This window comes from Neopsephotus bourkii, unplaced genomic scaffold (assembly GCF_033783945.1).
Source record: "Neopsephotus bourkii isolate Nb327-2 ecotype Australia unplaced genomic scaffold, CSIRO-AGI_Nbou_v1 NB_1399, whole genome shotgun sequence".
NCBI lineage: Eukaryota > Metazoa > Chordata > Aves > Psittaciformes > Psittacidae > Neopsephotus > Neopsephotus bourkii.
Genome location: NW_026901876.1, coordinates 126,083 through 143,095, shown reverse-complemented (window position 1 = coordinate 143,095; position 17,013 = coordinate 126,083). Strand labels below are relative to the sequence as shown.

Genomic DNA, 17,013 nt, shown 5'->3' with positions numbered 1-17,013 from the left:
AAGCTGCTGCCTGGCTTGGTAGGTAAACCAGCAGGACTGGATTAAAAGGCAGGGGAATTTAACTCCTCCTTCCCTCAATGACGGGGTTTAGGCAGGGGACCCTGATGTCTCCACCTCCGCCACCCAGCAAGCTGCCGCCCCGCTCAAGGAGATGGAGGTGATAAGGCAGCCCCTGGAGGGGGGGGGGACAGGCAGCTTTGGGGAGGGGACACAGAGCAGAGGGGCAGAACGGGGTGGGTGACACCCAGCCCTGCCCTGGGATGCTCAGCATGGGGGTTTATTCTCACCTTTTTATTCCCTTACAGCTCCATATAAGGACTCCAAAGCTTAATGCATTAAACATTTCCACTCCTCCTGGAGTGCAATATGGTTGTTTAGGGTTATTACAATACATGCTATCATTAATATAAAGCGTTTTCCTTAAAACAACCCAAATTTTCCATCTGGCCGCTCTGCAGTTGACTCACGGCCTCAGTTATCCCATTAGGGCAATACCTGAATAAAGCCTAACAAAAGGAAATGTTTGTTCAGGTCGGTCCTTCTCATCATCAGAACTCCTGAGAGCACGACGGGCAGAAACGAGTGCAGGGAAAACTGGTTATTTGGCAGGCAGGGAAGGGGAAAACAACAAACAACAAACAACAACACAACAAGAGCCTTTCAGTGGAAATTAAAAGTCCACAGTGTTTTGTTTGGACCTCGTGTTTGAGGGGTATTGGGGTTTTTGGGGCAGGCAGCAAAGCTCCCACGGGAAACATCCCTATGGCTGGAAGAGAAGATAGGCATCTCTCTCCAGGCCATCCCAGGAGGCTTTTCCTGCCTGTGAAGAAGGAAACCACATGGAATTAATCTTGCTGAAGCCAGGAAAGAGGTCTTCACTGAACTCAGAGGTGGTGCAGCAGCAAAGATGGAGGGAAAAGGCAACACAGGGATGGAGAACACACCAACAACCCCATCACTGCAAGGTTCATCCTCATAGCAAGGAGGACACGGAGTGACATGGTCACGTCAGTGATGCAATGGGCCCAAGAGAGCTGGAGCCAGGAGAATCACACTTTCATGAGCAGCAGGACCCCTTGAAGATGAAAAGGTCAAGGCGAGCTGAGTGGAGCAAGAAGGGCTGGTCCCCATCACTGCACCGAGCTGCACGTCCTCAGCCAGAGGAGCAGCCACCCCCTGTGAGATCAAACCACCTGCTTTAAACATCTCCTGTCTACATTAAAGGGTTCCTTCCACCTTTAATTGCAGCAGGAAAACAAACTCAGCACCGTGTCTCAAACACGAGAACAGCTTTAATAGCACTGGGAGCCTGCCAGGATGCTCTAGTGGGGAACAAGAGTGGCATTTCCAGGCCCTCCAGAACCAATCCTTACTTGAGATTAAGATAAAAACCCATTTCCTGAAACCCAGCACAAGCCAAACTGCTGATGTTCCTAGAGTTGGGAATTCTGTTGGTTCTCAAGCTATACTAGGAGTGAATGAGCCTTCACACACCCCATAAACACATGAGCCTTCACACATGCCTCTGCTTCATTCTTAAGACCCTTCTGGGGTGAAGCAGAGCCAGCACAGTGGGTGAGGAGCTACCTGCATCCCCTCAGGAAGAGTCCGGCCATGGCAGCATCTCTACCAAAGAGAGCTGCAAGTGGGATTTCCCACTCGTGGCTGCTGGTCACACTGGTTTGGACTGGGCATGGTGCTGAGCTTGCTGCCTGCTGTGATTTTAGCACTGTATCCTGCTCGGCTGGTTTGAGCCCTATGCTGGACAGGGAACACACCTTAATCCTCACGGGGTCAGGCTGGTATGGTCTGTAATCTGGAGGGAGGGGGAGGATGATGGTTTTGGGCTCTCAGCGAGCATGAGGGCTTCAGCAGAGGGTTTGGGAGCATGTGCTTCTCCAAACCCAGACAGGATCACACCCATCCAAAATGGATGGAGACACAGTGCTGAAACCTCATCTTCATTTTGGGCTTGGGGTTTTATTTCGGCAGTTTAGTCACGGCACATTTGGAGCCACCACGGTCACTGTGGATGCTCACTCCAGCCCAAAGCACCTCATCTTCGTGGGGTGGTACCTACATTCACCTCTTCTTCCTCCTCCACCTATTAGCACCAACATGCCTGTGCACAGGCAGAATGATGATTTTAAGTCATCTGGCCCATTCAGAGCTGAGTGTTTCTTCCTAATAACACCTTGTCCTGAGAAAGTTGCTATTAAGATCCCTGGTACACGACAGATGGGATCCTGCCTCTTCATCACATTGAGTGAGCTTGGTCAGCCTTGAGATTGGGAGCTCATTTCAGCTTTTGTCCCCAATTTCAGCCTGTTTCTAACCATAATGGAGCAAGACTTGATGCCCCAGTGCTCCCCAGGAGCCCCACTAATCGGCCAGAGCCCATCTGGGTTGTTCCTCCCTCACCCATCCTGTACCACCACTCTGTCAAGGAAAGTTTTATAGTCTCCCTAAGCTGATAATTACACCTTATTTATTACCCTGCATGTGTAATTGCAGGCAGGAGGTTTTAAGAGCCATGTCAGCCTAATTACTTGCAATAGGACAAGCATCAAACCAGTTATCAAGTCCCGCTTGGGTTTACATGAGGGTTTATTTGCTTTAGGCATGTAGCTGTAACAGCAGAGCAGGAGCATCCAATTCAGTTCCCTCCCAAGGACCTGCATTCCCCATCCCACTTGGAAGAAGGGCAGGAGATTAGTTTGGACCAGCAAAAAATTCTTTTAAAGCTTCTAAATGCAACAGAAATCCCCTTTTATCCTTTCTTCTTCCCAAAATAGAGGTGTTTGCTTGCTGGAAGACTTCATAACTAGCAGTGCAAGAGCAATGCACCCCATAAAACTGCTCTTTCACTTGTGGTCCTCCTGCCCACGTTCCCCCCAGCTTTTCATTAAATGTGCTGCCCTATAAATATCTGCCTCACTGAGGCGTGCTGGATGCCTCCTCCATAGAGAGCAATAAAGCCACGGATGGGCTCAGCTTCCCCCAAGCTCCTTCATCCTCACCAGTGGGTCGGTTTCACCTCCAAAACAAAGCCAACACAGGCAGGAATGGGCAGGAACGGGCAGTGCCTCGTGGCTCAATGGAGCCAGGCACCTGTTTGCACCTCCTAAACATGAAAGGTCAGCTTGAAAGGACTCCATGGGGGAAACATTTCCCTCCCACTCTTTGCAATAAGGCACGTGCCTGCAAGAAGGGAGCCACAAAACGACCCCAAAACCTCTCGGCAAGCACCCATGGAGCGTCAAACCTGCATGAAGCCAGCAGCTTGGTGCTGCTTGAGGAGGAGATGTTGGGTGACGCGCACGTGCAAACCCTCAGGAAGCAGCTCGCTGGGGTTGTTTGCAAGCTCCAGAGCTGGGATGAAATAAGGGCAGGCAGGGATCCATGAACACAGAGCAGTTTCTGCAGAGCAGCTTGTCAGCTGCCAGATCTGAGGTTTAAAAAGAGAAGGGAGAACTCCCCTGACCAGATTGACTCCAGCCATGAAACCACGAGCCTCCAGACATCTACGTGTGTGTGTATAAATATAGCTCTCTCTATACACGTCCTGTGATGGTTTACCATGGCTGATCTCCTACCTGATAGCACGGGGCAGAACCTGCATTGCTATGAGGCACTTCTGCCTCCTGAAAAATCCCATTCTTGCAGCATAAACCAAGGTTTATTTAGCAACACACAGGGGAGTCACCCAGGCTGTCATTGCAATGGGGACAGGCAGGTCCTTGCACTTGTCCCCAACACCAGGTGGAGAGGATACCTCAGCTACCTCTCTCCTTCCTCCCCACAGACAACATAGCAATGAGTGGGTGCTTTGCCAAAGCCTATGCAAGTATCTTCCCTGCTGCTGGCACAGCTGTGGCAGCTCCATAGAGACCTCCAGAAGGTTGCAAAAACCCCAAGAAGCTTTGAAAGACCCCACATGGCTTGCAAAGAGCAAACCTGGTTTCCAAAAACCCCAAGAAGATGGCAAAGACCTCATCTTCCTTCCACATTAATGTCTCAAACACAGAGACCAGTGCAGTGGAGGGGAAATGGGCTCTGGCAGCCCCTTCCCCACACAGTCCAGCAGCTCTCCTCCAATTTTGCCCCAAAACAGGGCATTCCCCTCTTCTTTGTTTCACTGTGTGCTCCCAAGGAGGTGCAGGTGAGCTCAAGCCTGGCTGCTCCCTTTGGGAACTCAGGGCCACCCAAAACACCTTAGGACCACCCAAAAATCCCCAGAGCATCCATGGTTTCAATCCCATTTTGCCAGCAGTTAACACTTGCTCCACAGGTTTCCTTCTACCTGGCAAGCTCCAAGGGGTTCTACCCATGCTAGCACCATCACACCATCCAGGCCAGGGGGATATAAATACACTTACATAGGATGTATAAAACAACCCCCCAGTCATGCTGCTTTAGAAGTCACAGTGACCTTGGGGTCTCTCTGTAAGATAGGAGGGATTTGGGGTTGTTTTTGAAGGAAAGGAGTTCAATACCATGTGTTTTCCTCACTGACAACTGAAAGACTAAACCAGAGAAATCAGGAAGTGAAAATGGTCAAAAAACAAGCTGCTTTTTGCTCATTTTCTTCCCAACTGATGGGTTTACACCTTGATTTCCCAGCCCACAGGTCCCAAGAGAGCTCAGGGAGGTGAGGCCCCCCCAGCCCATGCAATGACAGCTTCTCTCTCTGCTTTGGGGTGAAAAGAGGGAAAATAAGGCTCATAGAGTGCTGGAAACAGAGCCTGCTTGTGCAAACATGATGTGGGTTTCATTTGGTTCTTTCTCTGTTTCAATGATTTCTCTTCCTGGTTCCTTTTTCACCAGTGTTTTTTACTACTGGTGGTTTAAATAGGCAGTAAATAGATAAATCATGATGCTTCTCAAAAGAAGGAATGTTTTCCAGCTAGATCATGGTGTCTAAACCAGGTACACAGCAGTGGTGCTGCTCTGACCATGATGTTCCATGAAAGGCACAGAGGTTTCTATCTTCTTCTATAGAAGAATAGAAGGTTAATAGAAGGTTTCTATCTTCTTCTATTCCTCAGGGAGAACAGGATGGCCTTGAATAACACACACACACACACACACCATTGCCCAAACCCCCATTTTCACATGCAGAAACACAGCAAAACTGCCTCTTTTTGTGCTTAGCAACACAAAGTCCTCATTCACATTTGTTCAGGTCATGGCAAACACCCTCCAAAACCAACCAAACCCAATAAAGTAGGATCTGCTTCAGCTGGGAAAAGGGGTTTGAGTTTCTTTCCTACACTCCAGCCACGGAGGGAAGAGAGCACTAAAAGGAAGAGGGAAGAGAAGCCCAAAAGGGATATAAATAGGGAACATCACCCTGAACATTTCTGCTCCTCACTAATTGCCTGTGGCTTTCCAAATCTGGGGCAGAAGTTTGGGGTTTAAAATGAATATTTAGCTTGATGTTAATATATAATGCAAAGGCCTGCGTGGGCAGCAATTGCTCCTGACGTGTGGAAAACCACCTCTGATTTCCCCACCTCAGCAAGTGCTTCCCTACTTCCCTTTGCAAATAAGCAGGGAAAAAATCAAAAGGAGCGTCCTGCTCTAGCCTAAGGGCTGGAAAATTGTGTTTCTTTCTTCCCAAGAGCAGCCAGAGCTTTTCCCTAAAGTGTATACAAAGAATGGATAACCCACAGGTGCAAACACCAGCCAAAGCACCGCAAAATCACCTCCGTGTTGGGCTGCTCGTCCCTGTTTGGGGTCAGGGAGATGCTGGAGGGGAGCTGGGGACAGCTGGGGGAGCTGCTTGCATAGAGCTGGGAGCTGGTTGGGCTTGGCTGCCTTCCCCCTCCATCCCTTCCCTCCCCTTGGAGATCATTTTCATGGGGCTTTAGAGGGTCCAATCCAACTGCTTCCCTCCTTCGGAGCATGGTGGGGGCTGCAGAGTTGTCATTCCAAACTCTGCAGGCTACCCAAGCAGCTTGATTTGCTCCAGGGTCACTTGAGGAGGAGGAGGGAGGCGTTGCCAAGGGGGAAGGAGAAGCAGCTGGGTGCTGCTGGGGGGCTCAGTGCCACGCAGAGCGGGTGGGAAAGGGTGCGTATGCCCATCACCGGGGTGTCTGGGCGGCTGCACGGGGAGATGCCGGGAGACCGCACGCTCCGGCTGCAGCACGGGAACCGCATCGAGGCCCTGTGTGTGCTGGGCACCTGCATCTCAGCTGATGTCTATGGGTGAGTGGCACACCCCAACTCCCCTGTGCTCCTCCATCTCTGCACCCCACCTTCCTGCTTGCCTTCACCCCCCATTTATCCCTCTGCAAATCCCCCCTCCTCATTTTTCCTTCTGCTTCCCCAAACTCCACAGCCCCAACACTGTGATTTAATGCATTTTATGGGCAAAATCCTCCCTGGGCTTTGCAAAGCTGGACAAGACCCAGGAAAGCTTCAAGCATCAGTGTTTGCATGATACAGCACTTATCTGATGGTGATGGGTCTGAGCCATTTCTGGTCAACTGATCCAGTGTCATCTTGGAAAGCTGCTGCAACAGGAGCTACTGGGATGGGCTGCAGAGGAGGAGATGCAGGAGGGAGAGGGGAGGGAAACAAGATGTAGTTAGTGACCAAGCAGCATCCCCACACCACCAACCCTGCTCCCCTAAACCAAACCCTGTACCTCCAGATATATTTCCCACTCTCCAAAGGAAACGGTTTAAAAGCTCATTTCATGGTTGATTCTGGTCTTTGCTGCTTTTGCAAAGCTTACCCTCAATATTCAAGCCAAGCAGCACAGTTACAACTCACTTGGCACCTCTCCAGGTGAATTCTCCTCCCAGTGGGATTCCCAAAACCCAGAAACAAGGAAACCAAACCAGTTTTTCCATGCATAATTAAATGTAATTTAATAACTTCAGAAACACCCAGGCAGCAGCAAAGGAGCACAGATTTCCTCTCCCCACTCCCAGCGCAGGTTTGGGGGGGGTTCTGTTGGCATCCAGAAACCCAATAAAGGATGCTGTAACAGTGATACAGTGTTAGCCCTTGGGTGTTGGGTTCAAAGGGAGCCTGAACCTCATGAGCCACAAATAACAACCCTGGAAAGATGGGGACATTAGGGAAAAGGAGCCGGGAGAGGGGAAAGAGATGCGCAGGGCAAGGGCACATTGGACTGGGAGTGGTGCAGCTCCTGCTTCAGGGTTGACCAAAATCACCCCCACAATTAGAGTTTCCCATGGTGAAGTCCCAGCTGGCTTGTCCCGCTGTTAGGATGAGCTGTTGAATCTTGGGTTTGCCTCAGCTGGAAAATAAACATGGATTTCTCCACTGAAGTATAAACCCAAGGTCAGTGCCAGCAGCTCTGAGTGCTTTGGGCCGGGGTTATTATAGATTGTAATCTGCACCCATGGCTACAAAATAGCCTCATTTTGTTAAAATAGCATGTTCTGTCCTAAAAAGCAAAAGTATAAAGACACTTGAAGCATTCCCAGGCAGGGAGAAAGGGCAGGAAGGTGCCAGCGGGGAGCGTGGCGACGCCAGCGTGCCTGGTCTTGGTTGTGTTCTGGGCAGTGGAATTAATTGCAGTGAGAACCAGGTGATTTTGGTGCAAAGCACTTAAACCAGAGGGGTTTTGGCAGGGCGGCCCCAGCCGGGGCAGTCTCCTTCAGTGTGAAGCACACGGAGGGGGTGAGCGTGGAGGTGAAATGCCAGAGCCCAGCGGAGGTCGGGTCAGCCCCTGGCAGTGGGATGCGGTGGCCGCTGGACAAGGGGACGGTGCTGAGGTTCAGCATGAGCCAGGCCAGCACTGAGGTCAATGATAACAAGGTGAGAAGTGGGGTGTTGGGGCATGGGATCTCCACAGAGGGAGAACTTCCTTCCCAAACCAGGGATTTGGGGGTTTGCAGGTAACAGTCAGCTTTTACGCAGAGGGAGGGCAGCCCATCAACCAAGCTGGGGTCTTCCTTACTGGCATTGGTGAGTACAAAGGCTTCTGTGGAGCAATCCATCTTCACCCCCTTGATCCCTTGGAGGAAGGTGCTGTGATGTGGAGGCGGAGATGGACCCAAGTTTACTGGATCTGGGGAGCTCTTGCACCCACCCAACCTTGCTGTACCCTGGGATGAGGGTGAGTTCTCTCCATCCAGGGATCTCTCTGGACGTCGATGCCGATCGGGATGGCGTGGTGGAGAAGAACAGCCCCAACAAGGTAACTCAGCCTCTTGCACTGCATGGGAAGTCCATGGGCTTGCAGAGCCTGAGCTTACTAAGGCCCAGCGGGGTGTTTCAGGCAAGCTGGACCTGGGGTCCTGAGGGCCATGGGGCCATCCTACTCGTCAGCTGTGACAAGGAGAACCCCTTCACTGTGGCGTCAGACTGTGATGATGAAAGGGTGTTCAGCAGAGAAGGTAACTATAACGTTCTATGTACATATATATATAAAGAAGATATCATAGGAAGCAAAAAATGCTATGCTATTCCCCCTTTTGAACCCTTTTGGAGGTGAAATCTTGCTTGGAAACCAGCTGTCCATGAGCTGCTCTCTAGCAAGCTGCTGAGTAAGCTTCCCGCATGGGAATTCTCCTTGTTTAATGTCATCCAAACTAATTGCGGTCAAGCAGGGCACGAAACCCAGCCAGAAGCACAGCAGAGGTGCCACTGACAGCAGAGCTTGGCCCAGGGATGCTTCACACGGGTGAAAGGAGCTTGGGGCAAGGCATGAGGCAGGAACACACCCAGGTTCCTGGAGAACTCCAACCACCCGGAGCCAGTGCCCATCACCTTTTTGAGGCCAAGGACTGGCTGTGCCAGGGCTGTGAGGGGAGGGAAAGGGGCACTTGTTTCAAAGCACAAGCCCCAGGCTTTGTTAGCAGCTTGCTGTTCCAGCTTGCAAAGGCTGGTAGCAAGGGAAGAGCTTGGTAGAGGAGAGGCAAAGCCCAGGAGGGAGGGTGCAGACCAACCAGAGCTGCATGGTGCAACCACCCACCACCCAGGTCCCTCTTCTTTGCACCCAGATTTGCTGGACATGTCTCAGATGGTGCTGAGGACTGAAGGGCCCCAGCGCCTGCCCCGAGGGTATGAAATCATTCTCTATATTCCTGTCTCCGAAGCTGATAAAGTTGGGGTCTTTCATGTGCAGAGTAAGTCCTTCCTCAGCTCCTCCTCTGTCCCTTCCTCCTTGCTTGTCGTGCTTTTGAGATTCCTGCAAGCTCTTTGCTTTCCATCTCTGCCCTTGTCCTCTTCAAATGGCACTTCTGAAGGCCTCTGCATCCCTTTCCCAGTTTTTTTCCAGTGCTGAATATTCTCTTCTCTACCATACGGAAAACAGGAGATGAGCAAGCAGAGGCCCAGAGCCATAAAGCCGTTTATCAAGCCCATCCAGCACAGGAATAGCAGAAAAAGCCATGTGTCCTGACACCCAGATGTTTTATTACGATCACAACACAGTCTACAGCACATTTCCCCTGCTTGTTCCTTGCTGTGGGCACAGCGATTTATTTCCTGTGACCAAAACCCTCATCCAGCCCAGAAACATGGGTCTTCTCCCTCCATGCAGAGGTAGTCCTTCAGCAGGAGGGGTGGTGGCATTGTCAGTGGGGGCTGAAACAGCAGAAACCCCATGAAAACACCTTCCCAGCAACTGCTCCATCCAAGGAAAGGCTGAGACACTTCTTCCTCACCCTTCTGATGCATGACTGCCAAACTGAAAGCCCCTTCAGGTTTTAAGGTGCTTCCTCCAGGTGAAGTTGTATCCACCCATAGAGGCAGAGAAGCTCCAGCACAGAGGGATGGCGGTACCTCCTTGCACACACTTGAAACCACCACAGAAACATTGGAGGTTGCCACCATCCCCTTTCTCCTCTTGCAGACCCCTTCTTCGGGCAGCGGTACGTGCAGGTGCTGGGCCGCAGGAAGCTCTACCACACGGTGCAGTACACTGGTGGGGCTGCTGAGCTCGACTTCTTTGTCGAGGGGCTCCGCTTTCCTGATGACACCTTTCCTGGGCTGGTCTCCATCCATGTCAGCCTCCTGGAGACGCTGGCTGAGGTCTGGGGGCTCCAGGGAAAGGGTGAAGGTGGGAGGCTGCAACAGGGGCATGGAAAAGGGGATGGGGATCAAATGGAGAATGGTCCCCACTAATTTACCCCAAAAATGACCTCAGGGATTGGGTATTAGTATGAGATGTCCGTGCCCATGGCAGGCGGGTTGAAACTAGATGATCTTAAGGTCCTTTCCAACCCTAACTATCCTATGATTCTATTCTATGATTCTATTTAGGGGAAATAGTGGGAAACAGGGTATGAAAGCTCCCCAGTTTCTGCTTGCCTCCCCCAGGGTATCCCTCATGCACCAATCTTCACTGACACAGTCATGTTCAGGGTAGCACCGTGGATCATGACCCCCAACACTCTGGCACCGGTGAATGTCTTTGTCTGCAGGTAAAGGCCAAGGGAAAAGTGGGGAGGCGATGGGCAGGGGAAAAGGCAGCTTCATCCTCATCCTTCCTGCCATCCACTTTCCCAGCATGAAGGACAACTACCTCTTCATCAAGGAGATAAAAAACCTGGTGAACAAGGCTGGCTGCGAGCTGAAGGTTTGCTTTGGATACATCAATCGTGGGGACCGCTGGATGCAGGTAGGTGGGCACTAGAGTGGGGACAAAGCTTTCCCACCTTGCTGATGTGCCCCACGCAGGTTTTCCTCCCTTTTTTAGGATGAGATTGAGTTTGGCTACACCCATGCTCCCCACAAAAGCTTCCCAGTGGTGCTGGACTCCCCTCAAGATGGAGGGCTGGAGCGATTCCCCATCAAGGATCTACTGGTAAGAGCAGGACAGTTGTTTGTATTCCCTGAGCAGCAGCTGAGCCTATTCCACCACTCCTAAAACCCTGCTTGAGCTTGGCTCCTTGGAGGGCCTACAGTGAATTTGTTTGAAACATGAGATTTTAACACCTCTGCATGGAGATACCACCCCACCCACTTCCAGCTGGGAGGATGCCAACAGCCTCAACCCCTCAAACCAAGATCAGAGCCCTTTTATCCAGAAGGTGCTGCATGAGAGGGAAAAGGAGGCTCTCATGCCTCTGGGAATGAAAGATTCCTCCAGGCCCCAGGAGAAGAGTGGATTTCTTCACCCTAAGTATCCCAGCAACGGGCTGGTTTTAACTTTTCTCCTCTATGCCTGTGAATGTGCAGCAGCTCCCAAGCAGGAGAGGAAGGGAAAACACGAGAGGGGTCAATTTACTTCCCTGAAAGAGAACAAGATGCAGGCAGCTTCCAAACACATCCCTGTGGGGCTGCTTCGCCAAGGCAAAGGGCCAGCCATGGGCAGAGTGTGCAAAGAAAGCTCTCTGAGAAAGCAGTGAGCATTCAGGAAGAGCCCAGGAAAGACAACAGGGAAAAATGATGGATTGAATGATCCCTTTGGGATACCACCATGCAGAAAGGGCAGAGCATCCTCAGATTGCTGCCACATAGACCCAGCCAGGCAGCAGCAGTAAGGGGAGAAGAGGGCAGCTCACTTTGTGCTGCACACCACTTTGGGGCAGGTGAAGAGCTTTCCAAAGCATCGAAATACCTCATTTCTCACCCCTAAAATGAGTACACCCAGTCCCAGATCCATCAAGCAGAATGGGAATGACACACTGATCCCCTCCTATCCATCCTCGTTAGGAATTGCTTTGCTTCATATTTAGCAAGCAATTTCAGCCTCTGGAGCTGCTAACACTATACTCCAATTGCTGCTCTGAAGGCTTCTCTAATCCCCACTCTTCTCTTTCCTATCTCATTTTCCAGTTAGGAATATTTAGCCAGACATGACACATACTGGTCCTGTCCTCACCCCAGCCAAGCCCAAAGCCAGTGGAACCCTATGCCAGGGAAAAGGAGATGAGAGGGAATTAGCCCCTCAAACTCAGTCTGGAACTGATAGGACTTGGATGTGACCCACAAAGCTGGGATGAACCAGGACCTTGACAGTTGGAACCGTACCAGCTCCGTTGTTTATTACACTGATATAAGCTCAGAGCTTGTGTTTCATGCTCAGTCCCCCCTACAGCACCCAGGGAAAGGATTTAATCCTCAGCCACGCACCCCAAAAATGCACAGGAGGTCTTGGAGAAAGGCAACCCTGGTGCACTTTCCCAATCCCAGCTTCTCAAACACATTTGAATAACAAAAAGCAACTTCTATATCACCTTCAGCTCTCTCTGCTCATTTTTAGGGATCTGCGTATCTGTTTTACCCCACAGAAACCCAACACGGGCAAGTGATTGGGACTTAATGCAAACCCAGCAGACACCTGATCTCATCCCAAGGCTGCTGTGAGCTCCAAACCCATACTGACTTGATCCAGAGATCAAGGACAGGTTCAAGGCAGGATTTTTGTCCCACCTCTGTTATTTTCACCCTGTTTTTAGCATTGCAATCTGCCCCTTGGGCATTCCAGCACATCACCACAAGGGTTCATTACCCTTGCATGCACAGTGCCTTAAACCCCAGATATATTAAGTCCTGAAAATCAGGGCTTAAGTAGGATTTAAGTGAAGTGCAGCCCTGATGCCTGGGGTGGATTTCCCCTACGGGGCTGAAGTTCCTCTAGCTCAACAAGAGCCACCCAGAAACTCAGCTTCAGGGCTAGCCCAGCACCTAATTAGCTTAATGCAGACACTTAAAACATTGGCTTTGGGACAGCAGAGACCTGTCCCAGCTCTGCCCCCGGCATTTGCCACTTATCACTGAGCCCAGGCAACCCAGAGACCGCTATCCTCTCACCTTTCCTCTATTCTTTGCCTTGTCTCTGACATTTTCTTCCCTCTCCCCATCCATGGACAGGCTTCTCTCTTCATGGTTTGTACCTACTGGAGTAGGTCTGACCCCAGCAGGAGGGAAAAAGCTAAAGACATGGAGGCAGGGGGGGACCCAGGGCAAAGCTCACAATGATTTCTCTTCCTGCAGGGCCCTGACTTTGGCTACGTGAGCAGAGAGCCCCTCTTTGAAGCCATCACCAGCCTCGACTCCTTTGGCAACCTGGAGGTCAGCCCACCCGTGACCGTGGCAGGGAAGGAGTATCCCCTGGGAAGGATCCTCATTGGCAGCAGCTTCCCCACGTAAGAGCTGGGAAACCATTTGGGAGCAAAGGAGCCACAGGTACCTCCTAAACATCCTCAAAATCATGTTAATGGGCTGAATTAGCTATTCCCTGGTGAGCTGCACATGTGGGTCTCTGTGGGATGGGTGTACTCAACAACCAGTGCTCAATCTCTGCCATCATATTGCACATTCCTTTCTCTTCTCCACCTCGACAGTGATTTATGTGTACATACATATTTATTCCCCTTATCCCTTTCTCTTGGGGATATTCCCGCCCCCCAGCTCTGCAGGGAGGAGAATGACCAGGGTAGTGCGGGATTTCCTCTGTGCCCAGCAAGTGCAGGCTCCCGTGGAGCTCTACTCAGACTGGTTGGCTGTGGGTCACGTCGATGAGTTCGTCACTTTTGTGCCCACCTCTGACAAAAAGGTACCCCAAAACCCCCACACCACCCTCTGCTGTCTCTTCTGAGATACTAATCCCATTGGGACACCTCTAAGGAAAACCCCAAAGCGCGTTTCTTTGATAGACCCAGCCAGTATTTGCTTGGGGATTCACTCCTCTCCCCAAAACTGAGGGTTCTGAAAGTCAAAAGGGACTTGCTGAGATAATAATCAACACAAAGAGGAGAAAAAGGCACCTGCAAAGGCAGTCCAAGAAGTTTAAAGCTCAGGATCCACATGGGCTGGCCAAGGCTCTCAGCTGCTCAGCACCTCCCAGGTGTTCTCAGAAGCTCTTTTCTTTGTCGCTGGTTTTAGTGTTTCTGATACAAGAATTTTCCACCTAAGGAAAAAAACCCACCTTGACCTGGATGGTTCAGAAAGGGAGTATTTATACACACATCCACCCCCCAACCTTCCATGCAAGCTTTTAGCCCTCCCCAGGACTGTACTAAGCCCCCATAAGAGATGCCATCAAGACTACAGTAAGCAGCTTCTAGTGCTCCACTTAGGAGACCGTTTCCACTGGTAGGAAGCAAGTCAGGTCACACATGCCACTCAGACCCTACAAATCCATCATTCCTATGGGATTAGCTTAATAACGACTGTTGGCTTCTCCTGAGGAAGTCAGAGCCTGATTAGTCATTTGTTCCATCCTCCCCCCTGAATTGCAATGCCAGAAACAAGACACAAAACCCAGCTTAAGAACAGCGGTGCTCCTCACCCTCAATCTCAGCTCACCCAAACCCCCATCGAACACACTTTGGGGGTTTATAAACCCCACTTGAGGTGGGCAGGATTGGACCCAGCTGCAGCCAGGCTGCAGTTTTCCTCCCTGCCCCAGCAGCATTTTAACCCCTCAGGGTGTGATCTGGTCCATATTTGCCAACAGCATAAATCACTGAACCTCATTGAGATATATCCTCTCACCATGCATTAAAAAAGACCCTGAATAACACCAGAGACACCCGATTTTAAGAGTCTGAGCTCAGGTTCCTTGCAGAAATAAGCCCCTGAGGTCCCCAGATCAAAGCCAGTTTTGGTGACTGCTCTCCCTCCCCTCTTTCATCCTTGACCCCAGCGGTTCCGGATGCTGATGGCCAGCCCTGCAGCGTGCTACAAGCTCTTTCGGGAGAAGCAGAAGGAAGGCCAGGGTGAAGCCACCATGTTCAAAGGCAAGGGGACAACGGGTGGCTTTGGCCAAGCTTTGGTGTCAGCTGAGACAGCCGGAGCCTCCCCATAGAGCAGCCAGGCTGAGGGCGGCAGCGCCTGTCTGACTGCGGGTACTGGGGGACATGGGGACCTTTTCCCACCCCATTGTCCTTCAGTGCTGGCAAGCGGGATGCCTGCCCACCATTCCCAGCCTCCTCAAGCCCTATTTTGGGAAAGCAAGTGGGATGGGAGGGATAAAGCCCTCTGCATGGAGGGGATGCTTGCTTGGTGGGATGGAGCATCTGTAAATGCCAGCACGGAGCAGGATAAGCACTCCCATGTCACTTGTCCTGCCCTCCCTGCAGCAATGACATTTTGGTCACCAGTTTGAGCACTGTTTAATTGTGGGTTTGAACATCCTCCACCTGCAGTGGTGTGGGGAGAAGGTCTCCATACCTCCATGGGTCGCTGCCATCCCCAAACAAGGAGCACCTCCTTGGAGGTGGCAGCTCCGAATGGAGCTGAATGGAGAACTTTTGCAGACCATGATTCCTGTGGGAGGAAAGGAACTTTCCAATGCACTTTCCAACAGGCAAAGGTTTTCTTCACACCCAGCTTTCCAATAAACTAAGAGCTGGGACCCCAAGCTCAGGAAATAGGGATTTTGGGGACTTTTCCCATCTCTGTTCACCATCTGAAGCCAGGATTCTGCTACCACCACTTCATTTGAAGGGAGTTTGCCTTTGTAGGGTACTCGGGGACAGACACAAAACGAGTCACCATTAACAAGGTCCTTTCCAACAACGTTCTGATGCAGCAGAACCAGTACGTCCAGGTAAGAACTGATATTTCTGGTAAGAATTGCAGTTTCTTGCAATAACTGTCCCAGGGGGGTGCAAACCCTTAAGGGAGGTGTTGAATTCTGGCTCTCCTCCTGTGGCAAGACGCTTTGGGGACCATATCTACCTGTGTCCCCCCTCTCCATCCCCTCCAGCGCTGCATCGACTGGAACAGGGATGTCCTCAAGAAGGAGCTGGGGCTGCTGGAGGAGGACATCATCGACCTGCCGGCCCTCTTCAAGCTTGACAAGCAGGGCAAAGCCGTGCCGTACTTCCCCAACATGGTGAGCAGGGGGGGCCCGCTCCCTGGGTCCTCTCCAAAACCCAGCTTTTCAGTCAGGGTGAATCATAGAATGGTTTGGGTTGGAAGGGACCTTAAGATCATCCAGTTCCAACCCCCTGCCATGGGCAGGGACACCTCACACTAAACCATGGCACCCAAGGCTCTGTCCAACCTGGCCTTGAACACTGCCAGGAATGGAGCATTCACAACCTCCCTGGGCAACCCATTCCAGTGCCTCACCACCCTAACAGGAAAGAATTTCCTCCTTATATCCAATCTAACTTCCCCTGTTTCAGTTTTAACCCATTACCCCTTGTCCTGTCACTGCAGTCCCTAACGAAGAGTCCCTCCCCAGCATCCCTATAGGCCAAATTTGTCCCCATAAAGCACAATATTGACACCTGCCTGGAAAGAGAAAACATCCTCAGCCAGGCCCAGATGAGTTCAAATCCGCTTGTGGTGGGGTTAAACTGTCATTTTGGGGCAAAAAGAGGGGAAATCACACGGCATGGGGTGAGTTTAAAGATAAAAAAATGGGAAAAGAACATTGGGTTTGGAATCCTGGGGGAAGAGCGCTGTGGATTCCCCATTTTGGGGTGAGGGTGATGAGCACCTTCCCTTCCGCTTCATCAGCCCCAGCGCCACCGGGGCCCCTCTCATGTCACCCCCACAGGTCACCATGATCGTCCTGGCCAAGGACCTGGGCATCCCCAAACCCTTCGGCCCCATAATGGGGGGTGAGTGCTGCCTGGAGCAACAAACCCGTTGCCTCCTGGAGCCGCTGGGGCTGCGCTGCCGCTTCCTCGAGGACGTGTGCTCCTACCACGGCAGGCTCGGGGAGGTGCGCTGCGGCACCAACGTCCAGCGCCGGCCCTTCGCCTTCAAATGGTGGCACGTAACGCCATAACCGCGCTGCCGCCTCCTCCTGCTCCTTCTTCCACCCCGAATGGCTTCTTCCGTGTGTGTGTTGCTTGCAATCCAGTTAATAAATGAATTTGCTGTGAGGAAAGAGGTGGGAAGTTAAAGAGTAATGGGGGAGAACTGTAAGGGGAAGGGAGGGAAGCCCTCAGGGATGGGGAGGCAGGGGGATGCCATCTTGGCCCCTGGTGCCCGCCATTTTGCCCTCTGCATGGCATTGGGGTAGGTGGGAGGGTCTGGGCACCTCCCCTGCAAGCAGAATGAGACTGGGAATGAATGGGAGGACTCACTGTTTTCCCACTTCCCAAAAAAACAGGTGGG

The 17,013-nt window shown here is 51.5% G+C and overlaps 1 protein-coding gene across 1 annotated transcript; it reads left to right on the top strand.

Annotated features, from left to right (window-relative positions):
- The first annotated feature begins 5,651 nt into the window (after nucleotides 1-5,651).
- LOC133220041 (protein-arginine deiminase type-2-like) lies at nucleotides 5,652-16,681 on the top strand. The gene is made up of 15 exons (XM_061367800.1): nucleotides 5,652-6,210; nucleotides 7,611-7,797; nucleotides 7,878-7,947; nucleotides 8,118-8,378; nucleotides 8,985-9,110; nucleotides 9,839-10,017; nucleotides 10,306-10,409; nucleotides 10,495-10,606; nucleotides 10,685-10,792; nucleotides 12,928-13,079; nucleotides 13,345-13,489; nucleotides 14,582-14,675; nucleotides 15,402-15,487; nucleotides 15,647-15,775; nucleotides 16,448-16,681. The coding sequence occupies exons 1-15, from the start codon at nucleotides 6,080-6,082 to the stop codon at nucleotides 16,679-16,681; spliced, it is 2,118 nt and encodes a 705-aa protein (XP_061223784.1). The 5' UTR covers nucleotides 5,652-6,079.
- Nucleotides 16,682-17,013: the final 332 nt, after the last annotated feature.

Coding starts and splice junctions, on each gene's coding strand:
- LOC133220041 (XM_061367800.1), top strand. CDS start 6,080: ATGCCCATCACCGGGGTGTCTGGGCGGCTGCACGGGGAGATGCCGGGA. Junction 8,379..8,984: donor AAGGGTGTTCAGCAGAGAAG/GTAACTATAACG, acceptor CTTTGCACCCAG/ATTTGCTGGACATGTCTCAG. Junction 15,776..16,447: donor TGCCGTACTTCCCCAACATG/GTGAGCAGGGGG, acceptor TCACCCCCACAG/GTCACCATGATCGTCCTGGC.